Source organism: Cyprinodon variegatus, unplaced genomic scaffold (assembly GCF_000732505.1).
Source record: "Cyprinodon variegatus isolate N-32 unplaced genomic scaffold, C_variegatus-1.0 Scaffold7, whole genome shotgun sequence".
NCBI classification, from domain to species: domain Eukaryota; kingdom Metazoa; phylum Chordata; class Actinopteri; order Cyprinodontiformes; family Cyprinodontidae; genus Cyprinodon; species Cyprinodon variegatus.
In genome coordinates, this window is record NW_015150460.1 from 730,557 (window position 1) to 746,691 (window position 16,135).

The window sequence follows — 16,135 nt, forward strand, 5'->3', positions numbered from 1 at the left end:
ATATACTGTATAGTACGGTATATACAGTGCATCCAGATATGAGCTTTTTTTTTCGTAGGATTATTATACGGGGTTATTTCACAGAGTGTTTAAGGTTTGTGTAGATGCTCTTAAAGAATAACTGCAGTAAAATATGATTCTACAGCGTACAGTATTGTTAAAATGGAGCTTTATGTAAATGAAATGGTTTCAAGTATTTTTACAACTCATCTTTCCTTTCACTTCCTTTACAGAACGATGCTCTTTATTTATGTAAGACTCACATAAAATGACAAAATATAAAAACATTTCCATACACAGTAAAATCATAGTAATGAAGGAGTTAAATATAAAATTTACATTTTAAATTACTTTTAAACAACACAGTCCCAAAGGAAACAACTCTGACATATCATACGTTTGAACAGCAGTGCTACAAGCTGTCTGTGTGATGCGTTGTAATGAGGGGAACCCAGAGAGAAGTGACCCAAGTTCAATGTAACAACATATGGTGGAGTCGCATATGAGAATAGAAAGCATAATTTACTTTTTTCTTTTTTTGATCTACTTCATCAGTTCAACTCTTTATAAACAAGCTGATATTTACTTTTTTTTTTTACTTCAACGGCTTGTAACCCAAAAGTTAAATGACTGTAAACAAGTAACCAAAACATTATAAAACCTTATATGTCCATGTTATTTAGTGACTCATTCCATTAGCTGTAAAGTAATCAATTCTCAGGAAGCTCTGATTGCTTGCACAGTGCTGTTTATTAATGTGTTCACCTTTTCACTAATGAACATACCAATTCATGAAGAGGGATATGGTAACAATATATTTCTCAAAAGGCCATTAGTAAAACAATAAAATAGTTAATGTGACTTTATTTGAAACAGTACCTAACTAAAAGGACCAAAATATTATTTATAGTGAGTTTTTTTTAAGTGAATTGGAATGACGCTTAGCAATAAAATATTTAAAGATCAGACTATTACTGCACCAAAGTGCCAATAGAGCACTTTGCTGCAGTTTTACAAGAATGTAAACAAAAAACTATTTAACAATTTAGTAAACCTCTGTTTGAAAATTGAAGATATTTAAAAATTTTGTAAAATATCTTCTTCAACAGAGCAATTAAAAAGATATGAACTGTACATAAATCTTTGGAATTAACAATCCTTTTACTATAGGAATTCATAGAAATAATGTAAACCTCCTATGCTCAGGTACTCTTCCATCTCCACCAGACTCTACAACAGCAGCGTCTTTTAGGTATTCCAGCAGCAAACAGCAGTCTGGCTTATACTGCAGCTCTGCCGTGTAAATGGTGAAAAAAAAACAATCATGAGAGTTCAGTCACCCTTTGATGCTCCAATGATGCCGACCACCTTGTGAGCAAAACAACCCTTCATCTAATAAACCGTCATGTAGTCTCTGATCCAGGTGATGGTTTGAGTTCATGACAAAGCTAATGAAATGAAACGCATCTCTATTTATACGCCTTTTTAAAATATTTATGCATTAACCTTAGCATGAGTTCTTCCTAATGATTTGAAAATACTGTGACATTTAACTAGTATAGGCAAGGCAAGTAAAAAGGTATTCTATAACATTCCATAACATTTTTCATTTGCAAACACTGATTTTTGACCTGTGATTTGTGCTTTCATTTAAATTGTTTATTCCACTGAATAACACAAGGCTGCTAAATCAACAATCTAGTAGGATCTAGGATTTTAGTAATAGGAAGGCATAGGAGACATGGGAATTTTGTTAAAAATCCAATACTGTGATAAAGTCTATGTGTTACTAATGCAGTCTATATGAACATGCATTTCAGAGAGAGATGGGCTTCCCCAAAAGTATTCAGGGGGTTGAACAAATTTAATTATATTCTCTAAACTTAAAAAAAAAAGATGAAGTATTGAGGCTTGCTGTAAGAAGAAAACCCCACAGTAATCAACGGGGGTTACCAGCTGTTCATTTCTACAAAGGCAGCAAACAATCCTTCCTTTCTCGTCTTATAATTACCATGTTTGCCATGTTTAGCTTAGGAGTGTGTGAAAATAAACTGCATCCAAAGCAAAGTGCTGCAAATAATTATACACAGCCTGATCATATATGTAATAAAAACATGATTTAATGTTTCACCCTGTCATTTATGCACTATATTCTCTCAATGGCTTCTTATAAAGATGCATTGTAGCATCAGCCATCAGTTTTATCGGAGAAGGTTCCCGCTGTAAAACTACGTAGCAAAAAAAAAAACACAAAAATGGATGTTGAACACTAAAAAAGTGAATGTTTTGCAATGTGTTAAGCCTTCCTGTTATCTTTGGAAAGAATATCAGTAGCAGTCTAAGTTCCTGCCCTAACTAAGCCAGGTTAGGCTGTATCCAACATACCTCTTGGCAAGAGGTCCTGTTCTGACAAAGGTGAGAACATCTCAAATCTATTTAGGGTAAAAAGAAACACAGATGCAACCAGCCCCTGTGGAAGCTCTGAGTGGAAATACCTGCTCATTAGTGGCTGCAAACTGCTGATGCCCATATGAGCCACTAAGGGAAATAACAATGGAAAACCTCAGAGATGCAATTTGTTCTGGAGTCTACTGTATTCAGTTCGTTTGATTTTTAGCAAACACATTCGGAGCCTCTGGCTTTGAGAGGTTCCATCTTTATTTTTAAACTTTTCAATGCAGATAACTTATTCCCCTCCATGTGGTTGTATTCTTTACAGACACATATAGAAAAATAGTTCCTTTGGGGAGTTCATGCTTTTTGTGCCTCATTTATCTTCCTTTTTTTTTTAAAACAGTGAAAGTTTACAAGTTTAAGGCTGTATCCAAAACAGTCTGACACGACGACTCTCCAGCCAAAGGGGATATGCTTGAGCGTTCTTCATAAGTGTTGTCTGACTAGTGCTGCACAGAAAAAAAAGCTGCATGTTTCCTATCATGCTTTTTTCAATAGTTCCTTTAGTGTAGGGATGGCATTAAGTCCTTAACTGGCAACGATGAATGATAAGGAATTCCACAATCCTTTGCTTGACATGATGCACAAACACAGCCAACCTCACTAAAATGAACAAAAATCAGAGAAGAGAGCATGAACTAGTAATATTCACAGTAACATCATTGCTTCATGTGTGGTCTGTATGACACAAGTGCACCTCAGTGCAGGATTTGAAACTGTTGGCCTCTGGTACAGTATTAGACAGGTTTAAACCCTACAAGAAGGACAGAGCCTTTTTTTTTTTTGTCAGTAGGTAACTTTACATCTGAGACTAGAAAAAACTTACAACTGGCGTTCCCCAAGGGTCTATCTTAGGGCCCCTTCAATGAAATATCTACATGGTTCCCACAGCTCAGATTTTAATAAACATCATAAGTTACCATAACGATGCAGATGATACACAGCTGTACATTGATGTCACAAGGGGACTATGAAACCATTCCAGTGCTGGTAAATGCATACAAGAAGTTAATGCATTAATTAGCTAAAATGTTTTTCTGAATCAAAATAAAACTGTTTTTGGACAAATGAAAGTGAATTTAAAAATTAACAGAGTTTTAGGTAACAACTAGAAAGAAAGAAAGGCGCATAAAGACAGAACATCTTCAGGAATAAAGGACTAACATCTCAACAGGATCTTGGATACACTAGTTTGTGTCTTTATCCTCAGTAGCATTGATTACTGGAAAAGTGTCTTCATAGCTCTGCTACAACTTTGGTTGATCAGAATGTTGCTGCCCACATCCTCACTAAAGCCGGGCATACACTGTGCGATATTTTCAATCATTGCACGCAGCTACAGCTCAAACTGTACAATGAAATCATAGGCTTAAAAGTTCACAGCTCACAATGTATGTTCCTACACTGTATGGCCAAATGCTTTGAAGCGATCTACCTGCTTACACCGTGCTTCCAAAAACCACACATCGGACTCAGCACAGAGAGATGGTGCTGGTTGGACTCGTCAGTCTGGAAGAAGAAGAACTTTCTTGTTTGCAAATGTGCATTGCTCGAGGTTCTTTAAAAAGGACTCATAGTAGCAGGATTTGCTCACGTACACTTTACGAGGGCCTATTGAATTTCAAACATGTTTGATTTTTCTCCTGACCTTAAGATTCCTGATTGGGAGATAGTCGTTAGGGGTTAATCCAACCTCATTTACCCTTGTATAACACACGACGCAGGAGGCAAGATGGGGCTGAAACTCAGCGCGACTTTAAAATCGGCCCGAAAAGGGCAAAAACTTGTACGGTGTATGCCCCGCTTAAAACTAAGGAGCGCATCACCTCTTATACTGGCCTAGATCCATCGGTTCTTCTGACTCAACCCTCCTCTGCACATCCCGTAACAGAATCAAATATGTAGCAGCAGCATTTAGTTCTTATGTTCTACTAATCTAGAAAAAGCTCTGAGAATATAAGTTCTGCTTTCCTGAATTTCTTTAATTTTAGTATAATTTAGGGGCTATATAGTTATACTATTATGGCCACAGCCTGAATCTTCTCTCCAAGGTAGCAACTTCCAACTGCAGTTCTTGTTGGGCAGAAAATGTCTAATTGTTTAGATAGTTGCTGGTCAGGAATTTAAACCCAAAAGTGATTTTTAGTCAGACAAATTCTGCAGTGCCTTGTTTTTTAATCCAGTCATTTAAACATTGCAATGTTTATTGTTATTGATGCTAGTTTTGCTGTTGAGTAAAAATGCATTTTTATCAGCCACTTCAAGGGTGGTGGGCTCCTCTACAGCTGACTTTCAAGTTTTACTCAATGCACGTTTCAGAAAAAAGTCAAACCAGACTGGTTTTATGTATGTTTTGCTGCTTTACTTTTCTATTCACTTTTTTTGTTATCTCTCGATTCTGTGATTACTCACTTCCTCTAAAATTGTTTTTTTTTTTTTGGTTTATTACATCGTCTTTCCATAGACACTTAGAAGCTACCAGACTTTCTGACATTGGCCAATGTGTACATGGCTGTGCCAGGTCAGTTTCTGGCTAAGCTAAAGAGAGAAATGCTGATCAAAATAGCTGTGAGAGGTTCAGGTTGACTTTAGGTAACGAAAAAAGGTAGAAAAGGGAAAAGTCCAAAAACACACACACCTAAAGCATCTAAAGCACATCTGTCACCCTTATTAAGCAAGCAGCCAAAACCTGCAGACCCGAAATACACATTTGTTGCCAGGCAACAGTCGTGACATCAGCAACCTCCATCCTCAGCCCTCTCCGCCTGCTTCCAGTGACACTTGGGTCTTAAAATAGCGCCGAGATTATCATCGAGATTCAAAACAGGAGACACATTCTCATATGCACAGAAAGCCTCTGGCAGCAGGTGGGTCAAAAAATAAACACATGTGAGGGGATCCTTGGTTAATCTCCCTCTGTTGGAGGTGACAAAAGGTGCTACACTCATGACTTCTTAGATGGTGTGGGGGGAGGGGGTATAAGCACATTGGGTTAGGCCAGTAAAAGTTGGAAGACAACAGATAAGACGCATCTCAGACTATGAATCAGCCTGAGATGACAAAGACTGAAGCATGACCGAGACTAATGCACATGGGAATTAGCTTCCAGATCACTTCTGCATTCTGTCAATCATCACATGCAGTCTTTTCTGTATTGCATGCAATACTGAATGATGACAACAGAAACATTGGTACTAAAACGCAATTTAATAAATAAGCAAGGAAGGGATTCCAGACCTTTTTGGTTATTAAAGTTAAACATTTGAAGATAATCTAAATGAAATAAGCTTTAACACAATTGGAATTTAATTATATTCTCCACATGCTATAAACATGAAACAACATTTAACCTTTGCCAAACATATTAAGATAAGATAATAGGACTATGAAAAGGCTTGGAAAAAAAGGGCTCAATGCAATATGCAAGGCAACCCTGAACAACAGAGAACAGAGCAGTTCATTTCAAACTTTACAGAAAGCCAACAATCGGTTACGTTTATTTAAATAAGGCTACATTTGTGAAGACTGACTTATGAATAAAGACAGTTTCATTACTTTCCAAATTAAAAGTCAGTGTCTAACACAGAAGAAAATAAGAGATGGCAAGAAGCCCATTCTAGCATAAAAAAGTGGTGAAAACATTTGGATTCCAGTGCGGCTGTACGCTGCCAGAGTTTAGCAGAGGGTGAACAATCATCCTCGATTTGCACATCTAAGCAGAAATCAAGGCGGGACTAGAGGTTTTTCTCTAAACTCTATAAATCATCTGGTTCAAATGGCCACAAAATGTAAAAGGATTTATTTTAGAGGTATGGGTGAAAGAACTGAACAGAACAACCATTTTATAAACACTTGGGCTCAACAGGATGAAATGTTAACTCAAAGATTAACTACAAGAAGAATGAGATTTATCCAAGCAAACTACTACAGAGTGAGTTAGTTTTGTATCCAGTCATACAGCTGCTCTACAATTTCAAGGGTAGACAAATAAGTCACAAAGCCAATTTTAAAAAAAGCCTAAATATACGAATATGTGCTCTGCTATCATCAAAAGGTCCCAAATTGCCATATGCTTTAAAATCTGCAGTATGAATATCTATGGCCTGTAAAAGTACTTCTACACTGGAAAAACGATCTAGAAATAAGTAAAAATATCCTAATTATAGTGTATTTATCCTTTATTCGAGTAGGTAAATGTGATGGTTTGCCAGTGGAATGATTATTTTTACTCTTAAAATAAGATAATTAGATATTATGCACTTGGAATAAGACAATGCAATTGTTTTTTTCTTATTTTAAGTGTAAATTATACTGTCCCAATGTCTCTTTTACCTCCTAAATCCAAGAAAAATTCACTTATTTTAAGAAAAAAATACTTATCTAGATTTCAATTTTTTTTCCAGTGTACAATTTGGTCCACAATCAGTGTCACATTGTAATGATGGCTTATAGGTACTGATAAATGTATTACAAATTTATTTAATTCTCAGAATTAATGAAATTTAAACCTACAAAACTTAGGTTAACATTTCAAACTAAATGTCGAACTGCTTATAGATTATGCTAATCCCTTGCATAATCATAAAACTTTAAAAGGTTCTCTAATGCTATGAATAACTTGTAGCAAGATTGATGAATATTAATAAAAACAACAACATTGGGACCAAAGCCAATAAAAAAAAGAAAAGGACAAAAAACGCTGTTGCTGGAGTCTTTAATTCTAATCTTCATGGGCCCAGTGTCCTGAATTATTCCTTTACTTCCATCTACAGAAGTCCATTTATAACCTACTTTCTTAACTCAAGTGTTTGGTGGCTGAAAAATGATTAAACTATGCAGGACATGACATGGATTAAATGGGGACCTTGGTGAAAGATCCTAGACACAGCATAACATTTTTATGTGCAACAAAACCAGTTAATTACCATCACCTATAGCATCAATTTCTCATTTAAAACAGCTTTCATTCATCCTCATTTGTTCAAATATGAATATTTCCAATCATGTTTGGAACCTGTGATAAAAAAGTTTTATAATATGCAAACAAAAACAAATATTTACATATAATAGCTATATGAAAAAAGATGCACTTCGTTTTGTCTGTCAGCCAAACATTAAATATTTCTTATTTAGAATTGAAATTTATTTTCCTACTTTTTCTAAATTCAGAAGTTTCTGTGTATTAGGATTACTGATCCTTTCAAGTTTTCCTATTAAGCCCAGATATATTGGTTTTGCAGGCTTTGTTATTAAATTTGAGGCACACATGGGGATGTAGTTTAAGGCAACACCTCAAACATATTCCCTCTTTTTGTGATACCATAAAAAAAACAGTTGGGATATCAAAGAGAATTTTAAACCTCCGCAAGTCTGGGTTACCCTCGGGTACAAACTCCAGATGGCTGAAGGCGCCACACTGATCTGTTGAAACAAGTATGGATATATCCAACCATCAAACATTTCAGGAAGTGGACTTGTTCTGGGTCTTTGAGATGAAGTATTGTTTTATCCCTCTACAAGAACAAACGCAAAACTACACTTTGAAGACATTTGCTAAAGCTGGTAGAAGTGTATCAGTATCCACTGTGAGACGATTCCTGTACTATAGTGAGCTGAAAGGTCACCTGGACAAAGAAATTACACCCAATGCACCAAAAAACTCACATAAAGGTGTTTAAATTAATTCAGGACTAAAACAAGTTATTATGGCATTAGAAAACAAACTTGGTTCCAGGTACTTAGAGATTCCTTCTGATCTTAAGCTACCAAAGTATACATGTCAAAATAAATAATACTATTTATACTTCAGCGAGTATCAAAGTGTTACTTTATTGCATCTCTTATACAGTGGAATCAGCTTATAATGGTCATGGATATAGTGATCAACCGCTTATAGTGTTCAAAAGGCTTGGGAAGGAATAATTTCTATACAAATGCTGTTTAAACAATTCGTTTATAGTAATCAAGAAATCCGCTTCTAGAGTTCATCTTTAGCCATGAATATAAACTTGCAAAAATAATTAAGTGGATTGAAAGTGACGACAGCACTCCGGTATCATCGTGGAGGTACAAGAACGCTTTGGCGCGGGTACCAGTACAGTTTACATTTTAAAGATTGGTCTCCTGCATGTTGGTTTCAAAAACGTTGACCTTTTACATCATTTTGAATTCTGTTTTAATAAATAAAATAAATTATATTAAATTATAATAAAGCTATTGATATGCATAAACCAAGTGCAACACTATGGCAATAGCCGTACTGCTCCACTTGTGAAAGCAAAATCTGTAAGGCTCTTTTTTGGCATCAAGATAATTATTCTTATTGCCACATTGCCAACTGTTTTGGCAAGGTTGACATGAAGCCAGATATGCTTTTATTCTATGTCAATATCTGGTTTCATCTCTTACTATCATAGAGCTACCTTCTATGGTTTAAAGCTCCTGGTTTTTGCTTAGCACTCCCAATCTTCCAGCAACAGTCAAATCAGACAGACTACATCAGAAATGGTATCAAATGTTTTGAAAAGAACATCTAATGCTGCATTAAATGTACTTGACCTCCCAACAAATTTCGATCTGTATTAAAATTGTCCAATGGATTTTTTCTTACTTCATTAGTGTGCAAAAATCGTGATTGTGCTCTTAAAACTCTGTTCTCATAAGACACCAGATAACAGAACTATATTGTTTAGCATTTGAAGCAACAGTAAATTTCTAAGAAAAATAAAACAACTGATTTAATGTATTTAGTTACAAAAAATTATTTTAAACCTGTTAAACAATTATCTTATTTTAGACTTAACACAAGTGTTTTTAGGTTCCAGTTTAGTCTGAGTTTCCAACTGAAACACATTGAACCTTGATATGTATATGATAGCATTATCTAATATATTTTGTATATTAGTTCCTACTAGTTCATAGATCTACTCTGAACCAAAGCATTAATAAAAATCCCCTTCTACAATCCTTGCCAAATATTTTAAAGAAACTTTAAGGGTACAGTAGTTTAACATTCTTGAACACGTATCAATTAATTTAGGAATATTGCGTATCATGTTTTGGCTTTTTTCAGATGAAGGGACTCTGTCGGTCTCCTGATGGTACTAGGCCACGGTCTGAACCTCCATTTATCACACCAGAGGCCAAAACTGCTGTCATCCATGTAAACCTAAACAGACTGATAATGAAAACTCTGGCTCTTACTTTTGGGGTACTCAGATCTGCATGCTCACATGGTACCGACAGGCATGTCGCACAAAAATCCAGACTGAAAGCCCTCNGCGTCCCTCTAAATGTATTAAGGAGAAATTCTCTTCATCTTTCTATGCTCTCCCACCATTTTGACTGATGTTCCAGTTATGATTAGGAAAACAAATTTTGCTGAACAATTAATTGTCTCAAAAATTATTGCGATAAACGATAATATTGTTTGAAGACCATTTAACACTGATTTAATTGAAATGAAGTAATAATGCATGCGATTTCTCAGTCTCTGTTAACTAAAAATACACTTGAATAAAAAACTAAACACAAGATAAAACCACGGTGGAAATAAAAACGTATGTACAACATATCATGTTTGTGATATGTATGTTTTCCTCGGGAGTTCATCCTGTCTATCAAATGTCTGCAACATTTTTCGAAATGCCTGCTTTTCAACAATATTAAGTGGGAGCATCTCTTTAACAATTAAATGAACTACGCTGTCTGTTTCTACGCGAACTTGAAGACACAGACAGGCCACCGCTTGTACTTTTTGTCCCCAGCTGGAGAAACTTTGCTGGGCGGTTTTGTTTTAGGTGCATGTGTAGGTTAGTTGTATTGCTGCTTTTAGTTGCTACTGTTTTATGACAAATGCAACATACTGGCTCGCATAGGTTCAGCTGTTCGCCTCGGTCATTTGGTTTGAATCTAAAATACTCCCACACTGCGGCTGTTGCATTCGGCTTTGAAACCAGTTCCATTGCGAGCTTTTCCCACCAACAAAGGATGTGTTTGTTTTTTTTTACCTCGCTAAAAAAAAACCTTTCATCCAATAGAAAGAGAAAAACACAGGCAGAGATGATACAGCCGATAAATGAAATCACGTGGATAGTTTCTATTTATCGTGCGATTAATTGATTTATTGATTATCGCGACAGGTCTAGTTATGATACCACAGCTAATACCTTCTGCTGCTGTTGTAGAAGTGTCAGATGTTGAAGACCAACTTAATTCAACCTGTCTGCNGTAGAAGTGTCAGATGTTGAAGACCAACTTAATTCAACCTGTCTGCATCCTTTTTTAAAGTAGGTCTACAACTGAGCCCTTTAAAGGTTCTTCCCTTGGTACTCTGCAGTCTGACAGTTAAGTTTTAAAACCTCACAATCAAAAATTTTGCCTTTAAAAGGCAGATAACAAAAGAGTGATGCAAGTCCAAAGTTTTTGCTATGATTTACTGACCAGCTTCAACAATTGATGTCACGAATTACATTTCCACATTATTCCAACACAGAGCTATACACACTCCAATTTTTTTCTTAAGAGACTAATTTGTCAAGTGGGCTAATCTGCACACATATCTGAGGAAAATGAGACGTCCAAATGCTCAAGGTCATCTGGTTTTCAACAGCAGCATTGATTCCATATTTACCATAGATATGTCATTTCGCCCTGCATCGATCCTCCATTTGCACCACCAGGACATTTCACAACAAAGAGATATCCAATTGTGCTCTAACAAATTTATCATAACTCTACAGCACTTAGGGATAAAAGCAATCAAACTGTGGGAGGTGGGAGGATATAACATTAGTATGCTCCCTGCATTCACAAATCCATTCACAAAACACTTTGAAAATCCAATATTTAATAATAAAGATGTCGTGGAGGGAAAAAAACAAAAACCCACAAAGCCTTAATTTTCTGACCATCATGTATAATTCCAGGCTTCTGCAAACCTTTACTTTTTGCTTCCACAGAACAAATACATGGGATATGTCAGAGCAAACTGTTATAAGATGCAGTCTCACTCTTAGTGTGACATTTAATAAAAACAGGAAAAATATGCTTCTTCTCCCAGCGGGTCCGTCTATTGGCTTGGTACTGGGCTCCTGTTGTGGTTGCGTGTCATATGCATACGCAGGGCGGCTGGTCGGTTCTGCTGAGTCTTATATATAATTCTATTTTTATAAAAATAATATATCTACACCACCAGTAAGATTTAATAATATTTTAAATCACTGAAGGTTCTTCTACGCTTTCTGTTAGCCTCAGAAGGAGGTATGGGTATCGCGAGGCTGTGGGTGCCATGAAGAGGGTGAAGCTTATGTTGTTGGGGGCGTCGTCTTCCCTTCTATTTCAGGGAGTTGGAGACATTTGGACTTGTTGACTGGAGCCGACGCTGGGCCGGTCGGTGGTACCCCCTGGGCTGGTGTTATAATAGCAGCAGTGAGGTTTTTTGCAGGCACAGTGGGGACTGTCAACTGTTTGGGAAATAAATTGGTTCTTTGTTTGTATAGAAAAACACAGCATTTAGAGCTGAAGGTGGAGACTAACATCTTTTACCAATTAGAACAGTTTTTATCAACATTTTGGTCAGCATTGTTGTTGCCATGTATTCTTTTGTTGCTGTGTTTTCTTTTTCTCTATTACTGCAGGTGTAGAAGTGAATATCTAGGTCATGCAATTCATTTTGGGGCAGAAATCCAGATCAAATCCATTAACCACCCTTTCATTTAATCTTAATATACATTTAAGTATAAAAACTTGATCGAATTACACCAGTCAACATTATAAGATGTGTTTTCTCTCCCTGTCCTCAGATATTTATCAATCCATTAGGATTTTACCAGGAAAATGTGAACACAAACGTATCCAACATAGAAAACCCTTAATTCGAGTTTCAGTCCATTAATATCTTTTCCTTCCTATTTTTCCTATGTTTTCTTCCTATGTTTCCTTACATAATTGAGGAATGATGGGTATGAATTTCTCCTTACCAGTCTGCCACCAGTGATCCAAAACTGGAACCCCAAAGCTCTTCTTTGCCCAATCCAGCGTCTCAACATCACATCGCTCTCCTGCCAAGAATAACGATTGCAACCTATGAAGAAATGGGCACATTCAGTCACTCAAAGTATGATGAAGTGTCTAAATACAAACAGTAAAATTATTTATTTTATTAAAATTATAAGGAGGAAAATAATCCCTGAACACTTGAAGCAAAAATCTAAAACCTAGAATCTAATCCTCATCTTGTAGAGCTCTGTTTTTTTTCCCACGAGGTCTCAGCAGAATATTTGATGTGATGCCTAAAAAATTCATGCCTTGTGTTCCTGATGTTAACTCAAATGCCAAAAGGTTTACAGGTTTTAAGAATTTAGCAGAAAACAAAAAAATCAGTTGTGTTTTCCTAAAACATAGAAATTTTAATCTTGCTTTAATGCCTGATATGTCCCACCAATCTTGCTTTTGAAGTGATCCCAAATGAAGGCCAATAAATTCCAAAATGATATGGAAATCTCGGCTCTGCAGGCCAGCTCCTTATTCTGCAAAGTTTGAACTTCTACTTTAAATCTTAACTCAAATATTTCATTATATCCTCCCTATTTGTCCTACTGATGACCCCAGAAATACCAGTTGCTATCTGAAGCCTCTCCTCCTACATCACTCCCTGCAAGAACCTCTTCACACGGCTGCGCCTGGCTGCTCATATCCAAGGAAAAACACAACCTATTAGCCTATATAAGGCTGTAGGAGAAAATCTACAGCATCTACCATACTGTAGCTGTGCAAGTGGCCACCATATTACCGATTAGCTCATCCGCAATGACCTTTAAATGAGACAAATCTGTTTTTGTCTTAAAAAAAACACAAAACAATCAAAGGCTATTATCTAGATCAGTGGTCTCAATCTCCAGTCTTTGAGGACCAGTGTCCTGCAAATTTTAGATCCATCTCTGCTTCAACCCACGTGACATTAATATGAACTCGTTAGCAGAGCTGTGCTTATCTTGACTGCATGCTACAGAGATAGTCTAGCTATTAAATTCAGGTATGTAGGGGAAGGGAAACCTAAAAGTTGCATGATACCAGCTCTCATATTTGAGCTAAAGCCACAGATTCAGAAAAAGATATAAAAAAGGTAGTGTCTGCAATTATTGTTTTGTGCAAATAACTATAAGAGATTTAGTTGTGCATAAAGAGAATGTACTGTTAAAGGCAGTGGGTCAACTCAAAGGCAACGTTTCTTTTTAGTAACATATTTAAAACCAATCCCACCTACTACTTACATCCCTCTTTAGAAAGTAGAGCAAAATTACCTTAGTCTATTTCATCTGCTGTAACAACTTTTAAAGGAACAGTTATGAAATGGACAGATTTGAGCATTTGTCATCATTAAAACTACAAAAACTAAATTTAAACTAGTGTATTACACATATGTTAAGCCGTTTGCAATGTAGCTGAAACATTATTGTACTTATCCACCTGCCAAAATAAATCCTTTTTTTTTTTTTCGTTGGTAGATGTGAAGAATGCTCGGGCCTCAAGTTCTTTTGGGCCTCATCCCCGTCCACTGGTGCCCCATTCACTCCACATTACTCCCAAAGACCATCCTCCTTATTTCTACTTTAAATTCAAATGATGAACATGTTTCAAATTCTATTGCAATTTTAATGCTATTTGCAACTTTATTGCTTCTTGACTTCGGTTCAGTTCAAAATCGTTATCATCCTGTCTGAGGTTTTAATTAAGAAAACAAGGTCAAGCCAGTATTCATGTTCTTTCTTAGATCATAGTGAACAAAATGACTTAATTTTTTATTTCTTTTTTCAAGAGAATAATTTTTCAGAAGCATTTTGGTATTTAAAGCAAAAGCTTAATTTTACATTTGTACTAAAGTGCACCTAAACCTAGTCTAGAAGTCTTACTTTTTAACCTAAAGAAGTACAATAGATAGTTACAAGAGGCTTTAAATAAACAACGACACAGGTATCTGTACGTTTATCTTGTTCAAGCAGTGAACACAGGTACTTTTGACACCTCTGCATGCCATCCATGAGTACTACTAGGCTTGACAGAAAAGCAGGCAGTAATTTATGAGCTGTAATTTTGTGACTTCAATTTTATGACACGTCCTCCGTCATATTTTAATAAATGTTTTACTACACCACTACACTACAATATCTTAGCTGTCTAGGAGCAGATCGTTGCTTTGTGTTCCCGCCAAAGACAACTATGCTTTATGTCATTGAAAGATAACAGAAGTATCCCTAGTATTCATGTCAAAATACTCCCTTCTATAAAATCTGTGTTACAAAGAAACACCCGTTTTCCCCATAGATTTAAATTCTTCTCATAATATTACTGTGTTTTAATAGAATAAAAGGGGCAGTGTGAAGTAGTTTGGTCAAGGGTCAATAAGGTGAACCAAAGAAAAAACAGCTTCAGCCACCGGTTCCAGTTTCTCTGTTGTCTTTTATTCCTTTTTACTCTGACAAAACATTTTCCTCCAGCTTCCAAGAGCTCAGGGCTTATATAATCAAGTGGCAACACACCTGCACTTGAGTGGACCAAGCCTCAATTAAACAGGTAAAAAAATCTAATTTACAAAGTCATCTACATAAAGAAAGAGTCTGCAAAATAGTGTGAAACAAGATAACTCAAAAAGTTACTTTAAAGAAAAACAAACAAAGCATAACTCCAAAGGAAACCCTCTAAATGGTAGAACCCAGCAAAGTAATGGATGACATCATTTAGTCAATGTAGTAGGAAATACTTTAACAATGGTGAGTGAAAAGGAAAACAAAAACCATGAATATAATTTGAAACAAAATAAACAATTTCATCCAATAATCCTGAAGTAATAGCTTTAACCTAAACATAAGTAGATGGAAACTGCAACATAATGCTAACACAAACAAACCCAGGATAGTAAGTGAAAGTCAAAGTTGCAAACTAATGTTTAAATTTAAGCATTACAAATCAGAAAAAAAAAATAAGGGGCAAGTGGTAAACACAAACTAAACCACTTTGTCACAGGCAGAACACATCTATCCAAAATGAACTAGGAAACCATGCAGTGTTTTTACTTTCCACTACTTAAATGTATAGTGGAGGATGGTCTTTTCTGGGTGGATCATCAAAATAAGTGGTCCTCCTAATTGTAACTCATTCTGGTAAAAATTTTACCTAAGGCCATCCTATGTGCTTGTCCCCATTTTCGCTTACCGAGTGAATTGGAGAATATGAGATAGTGGAAAAACTGCAAATCTTTTTGAAAGTAAGCTTGAATGGGCGATACAAACAGCAACTTTTAAACAGAGCGTGCACGAGGAGAAATGGGCTTGTACATGCTCTTGCACGTAATAGACATTCCCTCTGGGGAGGGGGTACAGGGTTGTGAATGTAATTTTTTTATTTTTTTCCAATTAGATTCACGCAGATTCTCCACTATACTTTTAACATTGTGACCATCACAGAACATATTAAATAAACCAAATTTATGGTTCAGTATGATAAAAACTGAAGGAATACCTGTTGTGAAAAAAAAAAATAAAAAAAAAAATCGCAACTGGTATGGATAAAGTTGTACAACATTAAATTGTAAAGTCCAATCTTGCTGGGAATTCCCCTTTACAGAATTGCAGAGTCATGGTCAAAGTCTAGAGCAGAGGTCTTCAACAGGGGGTCCGCAACC

The 16,135-nt window shown here is 36.0% G+C and overlaps 1 protein-coding gene across 1 annotated transcript in view; it reads right to left on the reverse strand.

Annotated features, from left to right (window-relative positions):
- acss3 (acyl-CoA synthetase short-chain family member 3) overlaps positions 1-16,135 on the reverse strand; it is a 50,815-nt gene that overhangs the window by 13,454 nt on the left and 21,226 nt on the right. Inside the window, exon 9 of the mRNA XM_015375726.1 lies at positions 12,435-12,538. Coding sequence (XP_015231212.1) covers positions 12,435-12,538 — 104 coding nt within the window. The remainder of the gene's footprint in view (positions 1-12,434; positions 12,539-16,135) is intronic.